Source organism: Microcebus murinus, chromosome 9 (genome assembly GCF_040939455.1).
Source record: "Microcebus murinus isolate Inina chromosome 9, M.murinus_Inina_mat1.0, whole genome shotgun sequence".
Classification (NCBI taxonomy): Eukaryota; Metazoa; Chordata; class Mammalia; order Primates; family Cheirogaleidae; genus Microcebus; species Microcebus murinus.
This window is the reverse complement of record NC_134112.1, coordinates 98,457,402-98,471,627: the sequence shown is the minus strand read 5'-3', so window position 1 is coordinate 98,471,627 and position 14,226 is coordinate 98,457,402. Positions and strand designations below refer to the sequence as shown.

Below are 14,226 nucleotides of genomic sequence, written 5' to 3'. Positions count from 1 at the left end.
GTTGCTATGAGCTAGGCTGATGCCACGGCACTCACTCTAGCCTAGGCAAGAAAGCGAGACTCTGTCTCAAAAAAAAAAAAGTCCTTATCTTTCCCCTCTGGGTACAGTTTTATATATTTTTTGTTTTTATATTTTTACTTACCATGTAATACATGTTTTTCCATATTACCTACTGTTTGAAAATAGTAGACGACTATATAATATCCCATGTTCAGTGATAGAAGGGTACCTCTCTACCTGTTTTGGTGTTTGTATTTTTGTCACTAAAAAGAATGCTTGGGGCCAGGCACGGTGGCTCACGCCTGTAATCCTAGCACTCTGGGTGGCCGAGGCGGGCGGATTGCTTGAGGTCAGGAGTTTAAAACCAGCCTGAGCAAGAGCGAGACCCCGTCTCTACTATAAATAGAAAGAAATTAATTGGCCAACTAATATATATAGAAAAAATTAGCCGGGCATGGTGGTGCATGCCTGTAGTCCCAGCTACTCGGGAGGCTGAGGCAGGAGGATCGCTTAAGCTCAGGAGTTTAAGGTTGCTGTGAGCTGAGGCTGACGCCATAGCACTCACTCTAGCCTGGGCAATAAAGCAAGACTCTGTCTCAAAAAAAAAACACACAAAAAAAGAATGCTTGGATTATATTTTATGCATAAAACCATTATCTGCATATTATTTTGGGACTTAGTTTTTTATTGACTTACAGGCACACTTTATGTATTTACTTTTTTTATTTCATAGTATTACAGGGGTACAAATATTTTTGGTTACATGGATCACTTTTATAATGCTTGAGTCATGGTTATAAGTGTGCTCATCACCCAGATAGTGTTCACTGTACCTGTTAGGTAGGTTTTCGCCTATCCCCTCCCCCCGCCCCCCCCTCTTGATTTCCATTGAGTTTTACTTCCCTCTGTGCATATTGGTAGTTCCAATTTAATAATGAGTACGTGTGATGTTTGTTTTCCATTCTTTAGATACTTCCCTTAGGATAATGGTCTCCAGTTCCATCCAAATTGTTTCAAAAGGCCTTAAGTCATCCTTTGTGGCTGAGTAGTTTCCATGGTATACATATACCACATTTTGTTAATCCACCCATGAATGGGCACTTGGGTTGATTCCACATCTTTGCAGTTGTGAATTGTGCTGCAGTAAACATTTGCGTGCAGGTGTCTTTTTAATGAAATGATTTCTTTTCATTTGGGTAAATACCTAGTAGTGGGATTGCTAGATCAAATGGTACATCTACATTTAGTTCTTTGAGGTATCTCCATACTGTTTTCTATAGAGGTTATACTAATTTGCAATCTCACCAGCAGTGTATAATTCCTTTCTCTCTACATCCATGCCAGCATCTATTATTTTTGGATTTTTTTTTTTTTTTTTTTTTTTTTTGGACAGTCTCATTCTGTTGCCTGGGCTAGAGTGCTGTGGCATCAGCCTTGCTCACAGCAACTTCTAACTCCAGGGCTCAATCGATCCTTCTGCCTCAGCCTCTCGAGTAGCTAGGAAATACAGGCATGTGCCACCATGCTCGGCTAATTTTTTCTATATATTTTTAGTTGGCAAATTAATTTCTTTCTATTTATAGTAGAGACAGGCTCTCACTCTTAGGCTGGTTTCGAACTCCTGACATTAAGCGATCTACCTGCCTCGGCCCCTCAATGTACTGGGATTGCAGGTGTGAGCCACCGTGCCCGGCCTCTTTTTGGAATTTTTAATAAAAGCCATTCTAATTGGGGTAAGGTGATATCTCATCATGGTTTTAATTTGCATTTCTCTGATGATTAGTAACGTTGAGCATTTTTTCATAATGTTTTTTGGCCATTGGTCTATCTTCTTTTGAAAAGCTTCTGTTTATGTCTTTTGCCCACTTTTTGTGGGGTTGTTTGATTTTTTTCTTGCTGATTTGCTTGAGTTCTTTGTAGATTCTGATTATTAGCCCTTTATCAGATGTATAGCTTGCAAATATTTTCTCTCATTCTGTAGGTTGTCTGTTTGCTCTGATTATTTCCTTGGCTATGCAGAAGCTTTTTCATTAATCAAGTCCATTTATTTATTTTTGATGTTGCCGTGATTGCCATTGGGGTCTTTGTCATAAATTCTTTACCTAGGCCAATATCTCAAAGAGTTTTTCTAACATTTTCTTTTATTATATTATATTATTATAGTTTCATGCCTTACATTTAAGTCATTTGTCAATCTTGAATTAATTTTTGTGAGTGGTAAGAGATATGGATCCTCTTTCTTCTGTATGTGGCTGGCTATCCAATTTTTCCAGCACCATTTATTGAATAGGGATTCTTTTCCCCAGTATATATTGTCTGCTTTGTCAAAGATGAGTTGGTTTTCTGTTCTGTTCCATTGGTCTATGTCTCTGTTCATCAATTCCAGAAGTCTCTTGGAATATTTGGGGTTTTCTAGATGTAAGATCATATTATCAGCAAAAGGCAAGAGTTTGACCTCCTCCAATTTGGATGCCCTTAATTTCTTTCTCTTGCCTGATTGCTCTGGCTAGGACTTCAAATACTTCATTGAATAGAAGCGGCAGTGGGCATCCTTGTCTCATTCCAGTTGTTAGTGGGAATGTTTTCAGCTTTTCCCCATTCGGTATGATGTTGGCTGTGGGTTTGTCATATATGGCTTTTGTAATTTTTAGATATGTTCCTTCTATGCCTAGTTTGTTAAGGGTTTTTATCATAAGAGAGTACTAAATTCTCTTGAATTTTTTTTCTGCATCTATGGAGATGATCATATTTTTGTTTTTGCTTCTGTTTATGTGGCGAATCACATTTACAAACACACTTTAAAAACTATTAGTCCTTTTTGTACAAAGATTATGTATTTTTAAAATTTATTTATGTATATAACTTGTGTTTAGCTCTCGTAAATTCTAAGATTTTCAATTTGAGTGCCTGCCATATAATGCCTTGACCAGAACAAATTTTAATATACCAGTAATCTGATGAATGTTGCAAGGACAGATTTATGAGCTTCCATTATTTTACTAATTTACTTAAAAATGCTATTCAAAGATTATTCTGTTATTTGTAAGTATAATTTTATTCTACGTGATTTTTTTTAGAAAATAATACTGGTTACTTTATGAATTGTTACTCTGAGGAATTAAAATTATAGATAGGAATTTTTTTAATGCATTCATTCTTTTTTTAAATCTCCCTTTTTTGGTGAGCACAGATTAGATGACATTCAAGAATCAAATTGAAAACAGCATTTATCAATGTAGAAATTAAAAAGCTAGATTTGACCTAGCACTCTGGGAGGCCAAGGCGGGCAGATCGCTCAAGGTCAGGAGTTTGAAACCAGCCTAAGCAAGAGAGAGACCCCCTCTCTACTAAAAATAGAAAGAAATTAATTGGCCAACTAAAAATATATAGAAAAAATTACCCGGTCATGGTTGGTGCATGCCTGTAGTCCCAGCTACTCGGGAGGCTGAGGCAGGAGGATGGCTTGAGCCCAGGAGTTTGAGGTTGCTGTGAGCTAGGCTGATGCCATGGTCCTCTAGCCAGGCAACACAGTGAGACTCTGACTCAAAAAAAAAAAAGCTAGATTTGAAAATATGAAAACTTGCTCAGTTAAGGACCATATATATTTGAAAAAACTATGGCCTAATACAGTACAGAGGAGAAAAGGCTTGCTGTGTCATCTTAGCAGTTCCTTTGCAAGTTTTGACCATGTTTCTCCTTACTAAAATGAGTGTGTTTTGTTTTAAATAATGCATTTTATCTTAGTAACTCATAGTTGAATGACCGTTCTCATAAATCTCAAACATGATCAGGAGGAGTGGCGTTTTGTTTTTCTTTCTTTTTTTTTTTTAGAGATGAGTTCTCACTCTTGCCCAGGCTGGAGTATAGTGGCATTATCATAGCTCACTGCAACCTCAAACTCCTGGGTTCAAGCGATCTTCCTGCCTCCCAAGTAGCTGGGACTAAAGGTGCATGCCACCACACCTAGCTTGTTTTGTTTTTTAGAAACCTATATGCTGACTCTAAAGGAAATAGTTATTTTTCTAAAGGAAAAAAAATAATAATAATGTATAAAAATTTTAAATAATTAAAAAAAAGAAACCTGTATGCTGAATACACAAGTATTTATGAATATTTAAGAAATATGCTAGTAAACCTTTCTAAATAAACCAATTTATTGATCAGAACTGTGTAATCTTTTCATTGAATTTATTATAGGTTCTACCTAAATTATAACCATTGCTCATCATTTTGTGAAATAAAACAGAAGTCCTAGTTTTTCCTTTGTTTCATAAAGCCCCTGTAGAATTATTCCTTCTGACTAAGCATAAAGCAAAAACACATCCTATTTCATAGTTTCTAAGGATGGAGCAAGAACCCAGATTTCGGTTTTCATCTGTTTCCACTAACAGTTTTGGCCAAGTCACATCACTTTGCACTCTCAGTTTGTCAGCTATAAATTGAATATGTTGATAGAGGAGAAGACCTCTCTTATCTGAGGCAATCAGGATAGTTACTTAACATTGGTTAATGGAAAGAATTAAGAAGGTGGCATTAATTTCCAGGATTTTATTTCAAAGCATAAATATACATTCACTCACTGATCTTCTGAAATCTTCAAATTATGGTCTTTGGATATGAGTTTACCCATCAAGTGTTGCCTATATCCATAGTGCATGAGCTGTGATTTTCAGTTCAGTTTCTTCAGAGTGACATACTTGTGAAACTGTCTACACCTCAGCTATTTACAGATTCATGTGATTTTCCCACCAGTCTTTTTCAGTTGTTTCAGTACAATGTATTGAGGAACACTGCTTTTAGTAGATCAAGCCCAGTATTCAACTTTTAGTTTTCAGAGAAATAAAAACTCTGTGCATACTCATATCTCAAAAGTTTATAAGATAACTTATGACTTTCTGTTGAATTTAACTGGCATAAACAGGTTTAGGAACAAAGGGACCCGATCCTGTCTCTGCATGTGCACTTTTTAGCTAGTGGGAGCTGTCGTGCTCTGCTATGCTTGCACTACCTAAGACGGTGTTTCTTGGACTTTTTTTTTTTTTTTTTTTTAGCTATAGCACCCAAGTTATTACATTCAAAACCAGAACATACAATAAACGTGTATAACTGATGTGTAATGCACTATTTATTTCTTTTTTAAAATGCTACTTTTTAAAAACCCACTAAATTAATAATATTTTCTAATGCTGGGTTGTGACTAGTAATCCGAGAACTGCTAGCTTCAACCAATCTATTGTTAATCCAGCAGGTCATTTAAGTAGGGTCAACTGAGAGATACTAAAGTTCCTGTTACACTTTCATCATAGTTCTGTTGTGAGGATAAAATGAATACATAGAACTTCAGTAGAATGAACCTTTTGAGTTCTTCCAGGCTTGCTTTGCATACTTTACTCCATTCTAAGATAGTTCTTTGCTGTTTTAGAGAAACTGTTCTTTGTTAAATAAAATCTAAATTTTCCCTCCTGTAATATTCACCCATTAATCCTAATGTTGGTCTATTAGACCTACACAGAGCTTTCACATCACTGCAATGAAGATATTTGAACACCTCAATAGAGATTATTTGCTTAAGTGAAAATCTGTATTAGCTATCTATTGTTGTATAACACATTGTCCCAAAATTTAGCTGCTTAAAACAGTATACGTTTATGATCTCATGGTTTCTGGGGGTCATAACTCAGGCATGGCTCAGCTGCTTCACAGTATTTGAGAGGCTGCAGTCAGGGTGTCGGCTAGAGCTGTGGTCTCATCTGAAGGCTTGGCTGGGGAAGGATGTTTCCAGACTGGCTCATGGGGCTGTTGTCAGGATTTAGTTCCCTGAGAATTGTTGGGCTGGGATTCTCAGTTTCCTGCTGGTCATTGGCCAGAGGCCACCTCAGTTCTTTGCCAGGTGGTCTCCATCAGGGCAAGCACAAAAGAAAAGTCAGAGAATTTCCAGCAAAATGTACAGTCTTTTATAACCTAACCTCAGAAGTGACATCTTTTCATTTTTGCCATATTCTGTTCATTAGAAACAAGTCATTAGGTCTAGCCCTTGCTCAGGGAGATTAACAAGGTATGGCTACCAGGAGGGTGGGGAGCCCTGGAGCGGGGTCCAAGCTGCCTACAACACAGTCCCAGTTCTTTCAGCTATTTCTCACGTGACTGGTTACCATATCCCTTCCCAAGAGGCCATGTGGTTTTAAATGTAGGATGTAGGTAGGCACAGTGCATGGTAAGGAAGCTGGTTCTGTAATGTAGCCTAAGGTACTCAGGGCACCCATATCCCGTGGTTGACAGACACACTGTGAGTTGGGAGGGGAGGTTAATATTTATTTTTATCAAAGTAACTACATATATAGTTTAAAATAGCACAATGTGTAATTCATTCAGCAAGCTTACTTGTTCCAAAGCTTGAGCTACAATAGTGAAGAAAGCAGACAAATCCCTGTCTTTGTGGAGCTTATTTCTGGCATGAGAGACAAACAGTGAGAAGATGAATGTATGAAATAGTGATAGTGCTAACAAGAAAAATAAGGCAAGGAAGGAGATAAATAGTGAGAAGTTGTGTTAATTTGATGAGGTGAACAAAAGAGGTCTGGGAAGTGACACATGAGTAGAGACTTGAAAAGAAGGGAGGGAGCGTGTTTCAAGATCTTTATTTAGGGAAAGAACATTCCACACACAAGGAAGGCAGCTGCTGTGGTGTTAGAGCAGCAGCAGAGGCCATTGCAGCCCTGGGCAGAAGGACGAAGGGAGTAGTAGGAAGTGCAGTAGGCTGGGGAGTCCTAGGGCGCAGTAGAGATGAGTGCCCAGCAAAAAGTGCTGAAAAGGCTCCATTCCGCTGCTTGGACAGATTTCTGTGGTTACCTTGCTGGGCAGGGACTGGAGGGGAAGGAGGCTGTTGTGGAGATGCAGGCAGATGGGGGAAGGCCCGGCCTGGTTGGCAGCAATGGAGCGGGGTGAAAAGTGGTCAGATTCTGGGTAGCCTTTGAAGGTAGAGGCAGTGGTATGCTGGCAAATGCTTACAAAGGGCTTTTGGAGAAAAGGTGGGAATGGTTTGTGGTAAGTGGTATAAATCCTATTGTGGCAGATTTCAGGACATCACTGTGGCATCGTTGTAGTGCAGACTTGGGTCTAAGATGCCCCTTGCTGGTGAAAGCCAACTCCAACCTACAGTCATTGGCATATTGATCAGATTCAAAGCCTAGAGAGATTGGCTTCACCCAGAGAAGGCATATACCTAAAAAATAAAAGGGGAACAAGGCTGAGTACTGGGGTGCTCCAGCTAAGAAGAATTCTACAGATTTTTTTTTTTTTTTTTTTTTGAGACAGAGTCTCGCTTTGTTGTCCAGGCTAGAGTGAGTGCCATGGCGTCAGCCTAGCTCACAGCAACCTCAAACTCCTGGGCTCGAGTGATCCTTCTGCCTCAGCCTCCCAAGTAGCTGGGACTACAGGCATGTGCCACCATGCCCAGCTAATTTTTTTATATATATATATATCAGTTGGCCAATTGATTTCTTTCTATTTATAGTAGAGACGGGGTCTCGCTCTTGCTCAGGCTGGTTTTGAACTCCTGACCTTGAGCAATCCGCCCGCCTCGGCCTCCCAAGAGCTAGGATTACAGGCGTGAGCCACAGCGCCCGGCCTCAGATTTTAATTTAAATAGTTTGTTCTTTGCTGGATGAGTTGAGAGACTAAAATTTGTGTTTATGTTTGTCAGCCCAGTATTAGACTTTCCCGTTTAAATGTCTCACCTATTTCACTTTGAATATTCTCAGTAAGAATTACTGAGTTCAAATATATGTACGTGTGAAAAGATTGGTAGAAAAAATAATAATTCTTTGTGTTCAGTTTATGTTAAAATGGTGAGTCTTTGACATTGTATATTTTTCCTAGTATAATCATAAAAACTTCAGTATTAAGGCCAGGCACAGTACCTGTAATCCCAGCATTTTGGGAGGCCAAGGTGGAAGGATTGCTTGAGGCTAGGAGTTCAAGACCAGCCTGGGTAACATAGCCAAACCTCATCTCTACAAAATATTAACAATAAATGAAAATAAATAAAGCTTTAACATTAAAGTGAATGTCTAATTTCACACTTTTTGTTTTATAGTTTTGAAGTGATTAAAGTTATCCATGGCAAATTGTTGGATATGGTGGGGAAAGTACAGTAAGTTGTAGTATTTTTATCTCTTGTTAAACTCATTATAATAGTATCTTCTGAGCAATAAAACTGGCACTAACTAGTTTATTTTGGATTTTTTTTCCTTGTAAATAGAATACCTATTATGTTGGTCGGGAATAAGAAAGACCTGCATATGGAAAGGTATGTAGCTTTTAAATGATTATTGATTTATAAAATCAAGTCTAAGGTGATTTAGTCATTGAAGTGCCATTTTAAATTACTATTCTGATGGCAGGACTATTTTGATTATAGCATTTCTGTTGAGAAATGTTACAGTTGTGCACAACAGAATCAAAACTGCAGTATAAATCTCACATTCCTCTAGAGAGAGCAAACTTTATATTTCTAGGAAGTTATCATTAGGCTATATACCTTTTTGCATAAAGCAAACCCTAAAAAGACAAAGGTAGCTCTCGTTTATTCAGCAAATAATCTTTTGATTCCTGGGGCTGGAGTTACAGTGATGAACAAGCGAGGCAAGAAGCCCATGCCCATGGAGTTCAGTGTCAGTGAAAGAGACTCTTGCAGCCTGCATACAACAGAATTGAACTGTGAGCCCTTTCACAATTTCCCCTGGCCTTGGGTGCTTAAAACCTCACTGTAGAATAGTCAATTGTTACACATATTGGAGTAGTGGAAAGTACAGTCATGTTCTCTGAGCTGGAAGAGTTTGCTGGAGCATGGATAACCCCATAAGGCAATGTCTGTTCTGTTCCCCAAGTCGGGCGTAATTAAAATGTTCCTGTGTTACATTCTTGATGATAATGTTTAGTCAGAGCATGGTTCTGCTTCACAAGAAAAAATTGATGAAAGTGGAGCCTGTTTCATAAATCAATTATAGATGTTTTTTATAATAAAAAGCAAAGTATTTTAATTTGAATTTTCTTTTTCCTTTAGGGTGATCAGTTATGAAGAAGGAAAAGCTTTGGCAGAATCTTGGAATGCAGCTTTTTTGGAATCTTCTGCTAAAGAAAATCAGGTAGGTATTTTCTAAAACCCTTTTCACGTTGTCTTCCTATCAGTCACAGGTGTTATGTTCCTCTTAGCACTAACCTCTCTCTCTATCACTTCTGTTTAATTTTTAGCTTTTCCATCATTTCTGATACCAAGTGCTGGGTTGCTTTAGGAAGATACTGTTAATGTTTTTATAAATTCAGTCAAACTAGGCGCAGTAGCCCACGCCTGTAATCCTAGCACTCTGGGAAGCCGAGGTGGGGGGATCGCTCGAGGTCAGGAGTTCGAGATCAGCCTGAGCAAGAGAGAGACCCCGTCTCTACTAAAAATAGAAAAAATTAGCCAAAATATATAGAAAAAATTAGCCGGGCATGGTGGTGCATACCTGTAGTCCCAGCTACTCAGGAGGCTTTGGCAGGAGAACTGCTTGAGCCCAGGAGTTTGAGGTTGCTGTGAGCTAGGCTGACAACACGGCACTCTAGCATGGGCAACAGAGTAAGACTCTGTCTCTAAAAAATAAATTCAGTTAGTATTCTATTTACAACAGGACCCAGAATATTTATAGGTTAAACAGAAGTTAATAGTAAAGGATATACTGCGTTTTGTGGACATACTATTTTTGTTTTGTATTAACAGCTGGTACAGAAATAAGTCCAGACATAGAAGAGAAACAAGAATTATCTTAAATCACTTCAGCACTAAATTTGTAGCTATGCCCCACCCCCTTTCTGTAGGATGAAACTGAGTCATGTATGTGTTATTTTTAACATAGAAATGATTAAGAACCCCTTTACCGGGGTTTATTGCCAATTTATTTTCAATTTCAGCCCTACAGATGTTTCTTAAAGGCATGTCCTAGAAAGAATATAAATTCTGTTCCAGAAAGTTTCACATGACTGATTTTTCCTCTTTCTTTCATTGTTTTAGTTTAGACCTATGTTCTTTTACCCAGGCTTGGGCATCTCCTACCTCCTACCTCCACTATTTCTCACCAGTTTATTTCTCTTTGCTCCCATTAACTTTGTAAACCTACACATCAGATGGTGTCATCCTCTACTCAGAAACTGTCGGTAGACTGTCCATTATTATAGAACAGGGCTCAGAGCCCTTTGTGTAATATCAGGGCAGTGTGTGATGTGTTCTTTTCTAGTTTATTCTCTCACCACGTTGCTGTACTTTTCAATCACACCAACTACTCCCACTCCCAAATAGCGGGCACTTGAAAACGCCTCACCTTTGCTCATTTCTTTACTTACCTACTTATATTCATATGGGGTTTATTGCTTTGAAAGAGTATTCAACATGTGAGCTTGTTTGAGCCTCATGTAAGATTAATAGGTTTTCATTTCTCTGAGGAAACTCCAGCGTGGTGAGGGGTGTGACTCCTCAGTAAGGCTGGAGCCACCCGTTGCTGGCATCTCCCCTGACCTGCTCAGCCCTTTGCCCATTGTGAGAAGGCCCTGGTCCTTAAGGCCATGCTTAGATTTCCCCTTCTCATTGACCTCTTCTTGATTCATCCAGCTGAAAGGAATTTCTTCTCTCTCATTCTCCTTAATTCTAAGATCTGAGACAGTATCATTTACTTTCATATTCTCCATAAGGTTCAGCACAGTGTTTGTATACCTAGCAGGTTATCTCGACCCGGGTATCCCTTGATAGTCAAATCTGTTTCTTCCTGCATTCTGATATAGTGCGGTAGTAAATCTGTGTGATTGGTTCCCAAATTCCAGACAGTAGAGGATTTATCTGAATCAGTTCAGTTCCCAAGTATACATAGTGAGAATTCAGGTAAGAGTTGACATAGTAAGAGACACCTGGGTTTTTGTTTTGTTTTGTTTTTTAATTGAATCAAATATTCATTGAGTACTCATTCTGTCCTTAGGATCATGTAATCAAACCGTCTCATTTTAGAAATAAAGAAATTAAGGTCCAAAGAGGTTAAATTACTTTTCTAAGATCACTCTAAACTTATATGGTATAAGAACTGGGACTAAACTTTAAGGCTAACCCAAATCTGGCCCTTTTTCCTCTATACAACGTTCTCTGATCGGGTGACCTGGATCAGACAAGAGGGCTAGGCCTGGGTGGCTTTAGATTAGCCAGGGGTGCAGACGCCTCATTCTCACCAGTGGACAGAAGGCAGCAGAGCATGACAGCCCAGGTTTGAGTGGGTAGGTCAGTTTGGTGCACGGAGTATAAGGTGGATGATCTCTTATGAATGTGGCTTAGGTTTGCCAATGATGTGCAAAGTGGGGTTTTCAGCTCAGTGTGAAAATAGGGGGAAATTGGAGGAGGAAGGAAAAGGCGAGAAGCCGTTCTCTGGAGAGTGACGAGATCAGGAAACATAGTTGGCTCGCTGAGAGCAGCACCAAGGGTCCACACTAGGTTCCTGGTCATGGATGTAAAGGGTGTGGTTGGTGGCTGCAGGCACGGTGCAGGTGACAGTTGGTAGAGAAGGGAATTGGAGTGCAGGGACATAGTGGTGGAGCAGGGGGTCTAAGCTGGCTAAGGAGGAGAATAATGAGAACAAGGAGTGGTCAAGGGACAGGGAAGATGGTCAATGAGTCAGGTGCCGGCCTGGCGCTGTGGGTCACGCCTATAATCCTAGTACTCTGGGAGGCCGAGGCGGGCAAATTGCTCAAAGTCAGGAGTTCGAAACCAGCCTGAGCAAGAGTGAGACCCTGTCTCTACTATAAATTAAAAAAGAAATTAATTGGCCAACTATTATATATAGAAAAAATTAGCCGGGCATGGTGGCGCATGCCCGTAGTCCCAGCCACTTGGGAGGCTGAGGCAGTAGGATTGCTTGAGCCCAGGAGTTTGAGGTTGCTGTGAGCTAGGCTGATGCCACGGCACTCACTCTAGCCTGGGCAACAAAGTGAGACTCTGTCTCAAAAAAAAGAATGAGCCAGGTACCCTGATGCATGCAGGATATCTAGAGGTAGTGAGCTGGGAGGTGGTGTGGTGGGATGCTTGAAATTGGGGTGATGGAGGAGGGGCGCCTATTAGTAATAAAATCTAGACACTGCCTGAAGGATCTTCTCCCTGATTCAGTGACTGCATTAAAAGGACAGGGACTGACAGTTCTCATCCTCCTGCAGTGTAAGAAAAGATTTCCTGCCCAAAGTGACAGTGACTCCTCCTCGTTGTGGAGGACTAGTAGGGTTTGACCATGGGAGTGAAATGGCTAATGTGAGGCAGACAGACAGTCATCAGAGAGGAGAGGCCAGGGTGTTAGGAGGGTGGTTTGTGGGCGGTGTGGGGACAGCTAGTTCAGGGTGGCTCCTCTACTCGAGGCCCTGTGGTGCCAAGGATATGGGAGAGGAAAGGGGCTACTGGGGAAGCTGCTTCTCAAGGAAAATGAGAGCTGGACATGAGGGACCCTTGAAAGCTGGAGGGCACCAGGGCGGACCTTGGTGGGCTAGGACAGGAGGTGGTGGGTGGAGTCCAGGAATGAGGACTCCTTGGGCTTCTCATGGTTACCAATGAAAACCAGGTCAGAGGCAGAATATGAGGTTAGTTGTGGTCTCGAGTAGGGTATGGGGGAGGGATGGCCTCACTGGGGTCCGGGGCCCTGAAGTTCTGGGCGAATGGGAACTCTTCAGTCTCCACTGTGGATGGGCCGGAGCGGTGAAGTATTTGTCAGAGTTCTGCTTTAAAACTAACCTTTTCTCTTTCTTTTTCAGACTGCCGTTGATGTTTTTAGAAGGATAATTTTGGAGGCAGAAAAAATTGATGGGGCAGCTTCACAAGGAAAGTCTTCGTGCTCAGTGATGTGATCGTGCTGCAGGACCTGAGGACGCCGGGAATAAATTCTACCTGAGGAAGCAAACTGCCCATTATCCTTTAAGAAACTATGCTTCATTTTTCTTCTGTTAACCTGAAAGATATCATTTGGGTCAGAGCTTCCCCTGCCCCTTTCAGATTATGTTAAACTCTGACTCTGTCCAAATGAGTTCACTTCCATTTTCAAATTTTAAGCAATCATATTTTCAATTTATATATTGTATTTCTTAATATTATGACCAAGAATTTTATTGACATTAATTTTTCAGCGTAGTTTGTTGTTTAAAATAATGTAATCATCAAAATGATACATATTGTTACACTACTATTAACTAGGCTTCAGTATATCAGTGTTTATTTCATTGTGTTAAATGTATACTTGTAAATAAAATAGCTGCAAACCTTAGTCCTCATTTGTGCTACTTGAGGAAGAAAAACTTTGTCTTCCTGAGAGTTTTCTTTCTTGTCCTTCAGGAAGTTTCCAAGCTAGATCCCAGAAACCAGTGGGAGCCTTCGCAGGCCGACTTCTCTCGGCTGCTGGGTGATGGGGTTGGTGACAGTTGACAGAAGCGGAGTGGATTTGGGGGCCTCTGAGGGGAGTTATTCCCCAGTAACGAGTATTTTCTCTCCTACCGTCAGAACCCTAAATGTTAACTGAAACACTCAGTGGCACGCACGTGTTGGTCACCAGCAGAGTGTTCTTACTACCCTTTCTGTGTCTCTTGTGCTAGTTGAAGAAAAGGAGCTCTTAAGAGACTTTTTGTGCCTCCTTGTTTGTAGCTTGATGTCCCATGTCAGACAGGGCATGATTTAGAAAATAGATTTGCCTGTCATCATTCCAAAACATCGAGTAGTTGAAAGGTGTGGGGACTATACCCAGGCCATGTTCTGTACTGAGGCGTGTGAGCCCCATGCTTTGAGCAGCGTCAGCTCGGTGGCTGTCACCTCGTCTGTTGACAGTGTTTTTTAAATGATGCCCCTCCCAATTAAAATTTCACAGGGCCACTTCTAATACATAAGCAAATGTTACTTTGACTTTATTAATAAAATATAATTTTGCTTTGCAACTGATTTTTAATGAAAAATTCTCTTTTTAGAACATACCATTATTTGGGATCTCTTAAATATTTTTCTTATTGCTCATTCTAGTATGAAATTCGAGCCTTTGAAGACCTCCACCAAATAACACACTTGTTAAATAAACAAAAATAAATTTTGACAATAGTATTGTCACTTATTAACAGGGTTTTTTCTTAGAACTGAAGATGTATTGGTACTAAATACAAGAGACCACATAAAATATGGATCTAGTTCACCCA

At 40.1% G+C, this 14,226-nt stretch overlaps 1 protein-coding gene across 1 annotated transcript in view; it reads left to right on the top strand.

Moving 5' to 3' along the window:
* RHEB (Ras homolog, mTORC1 binding) overlaps positions 1 to 13,313 on the top strand; it is a 58,161-nt gene extending 44,848 nt beyond the window's left edge. The window contains exons 5-8 of the mRNA XM_076006741.1: positions 8,096 to 8,152; positions 8,261 to 8,308; positions 9,065 to 9,146; positions 12,808 to 13,313. Coding sequence (XP_075862856.1) covers positions 8,096 to 8,152; positions 8,261 to 8,308; positions 9,065 to 9,146; positions 12,808 to 12,900 — 280 coding nt within the window. The 3' untranslated portion in view covers positions 12,901 to 13,313. The remainder of the gene's footprint in view (positions 1 to 8,095; positions 8,153 to 8,260; positions 8,309 to 9,064; positions 9,147 to 12,807) is intronic.
* Positions 13,314 to 14,226: the final 913 nt, after the last annotated feature.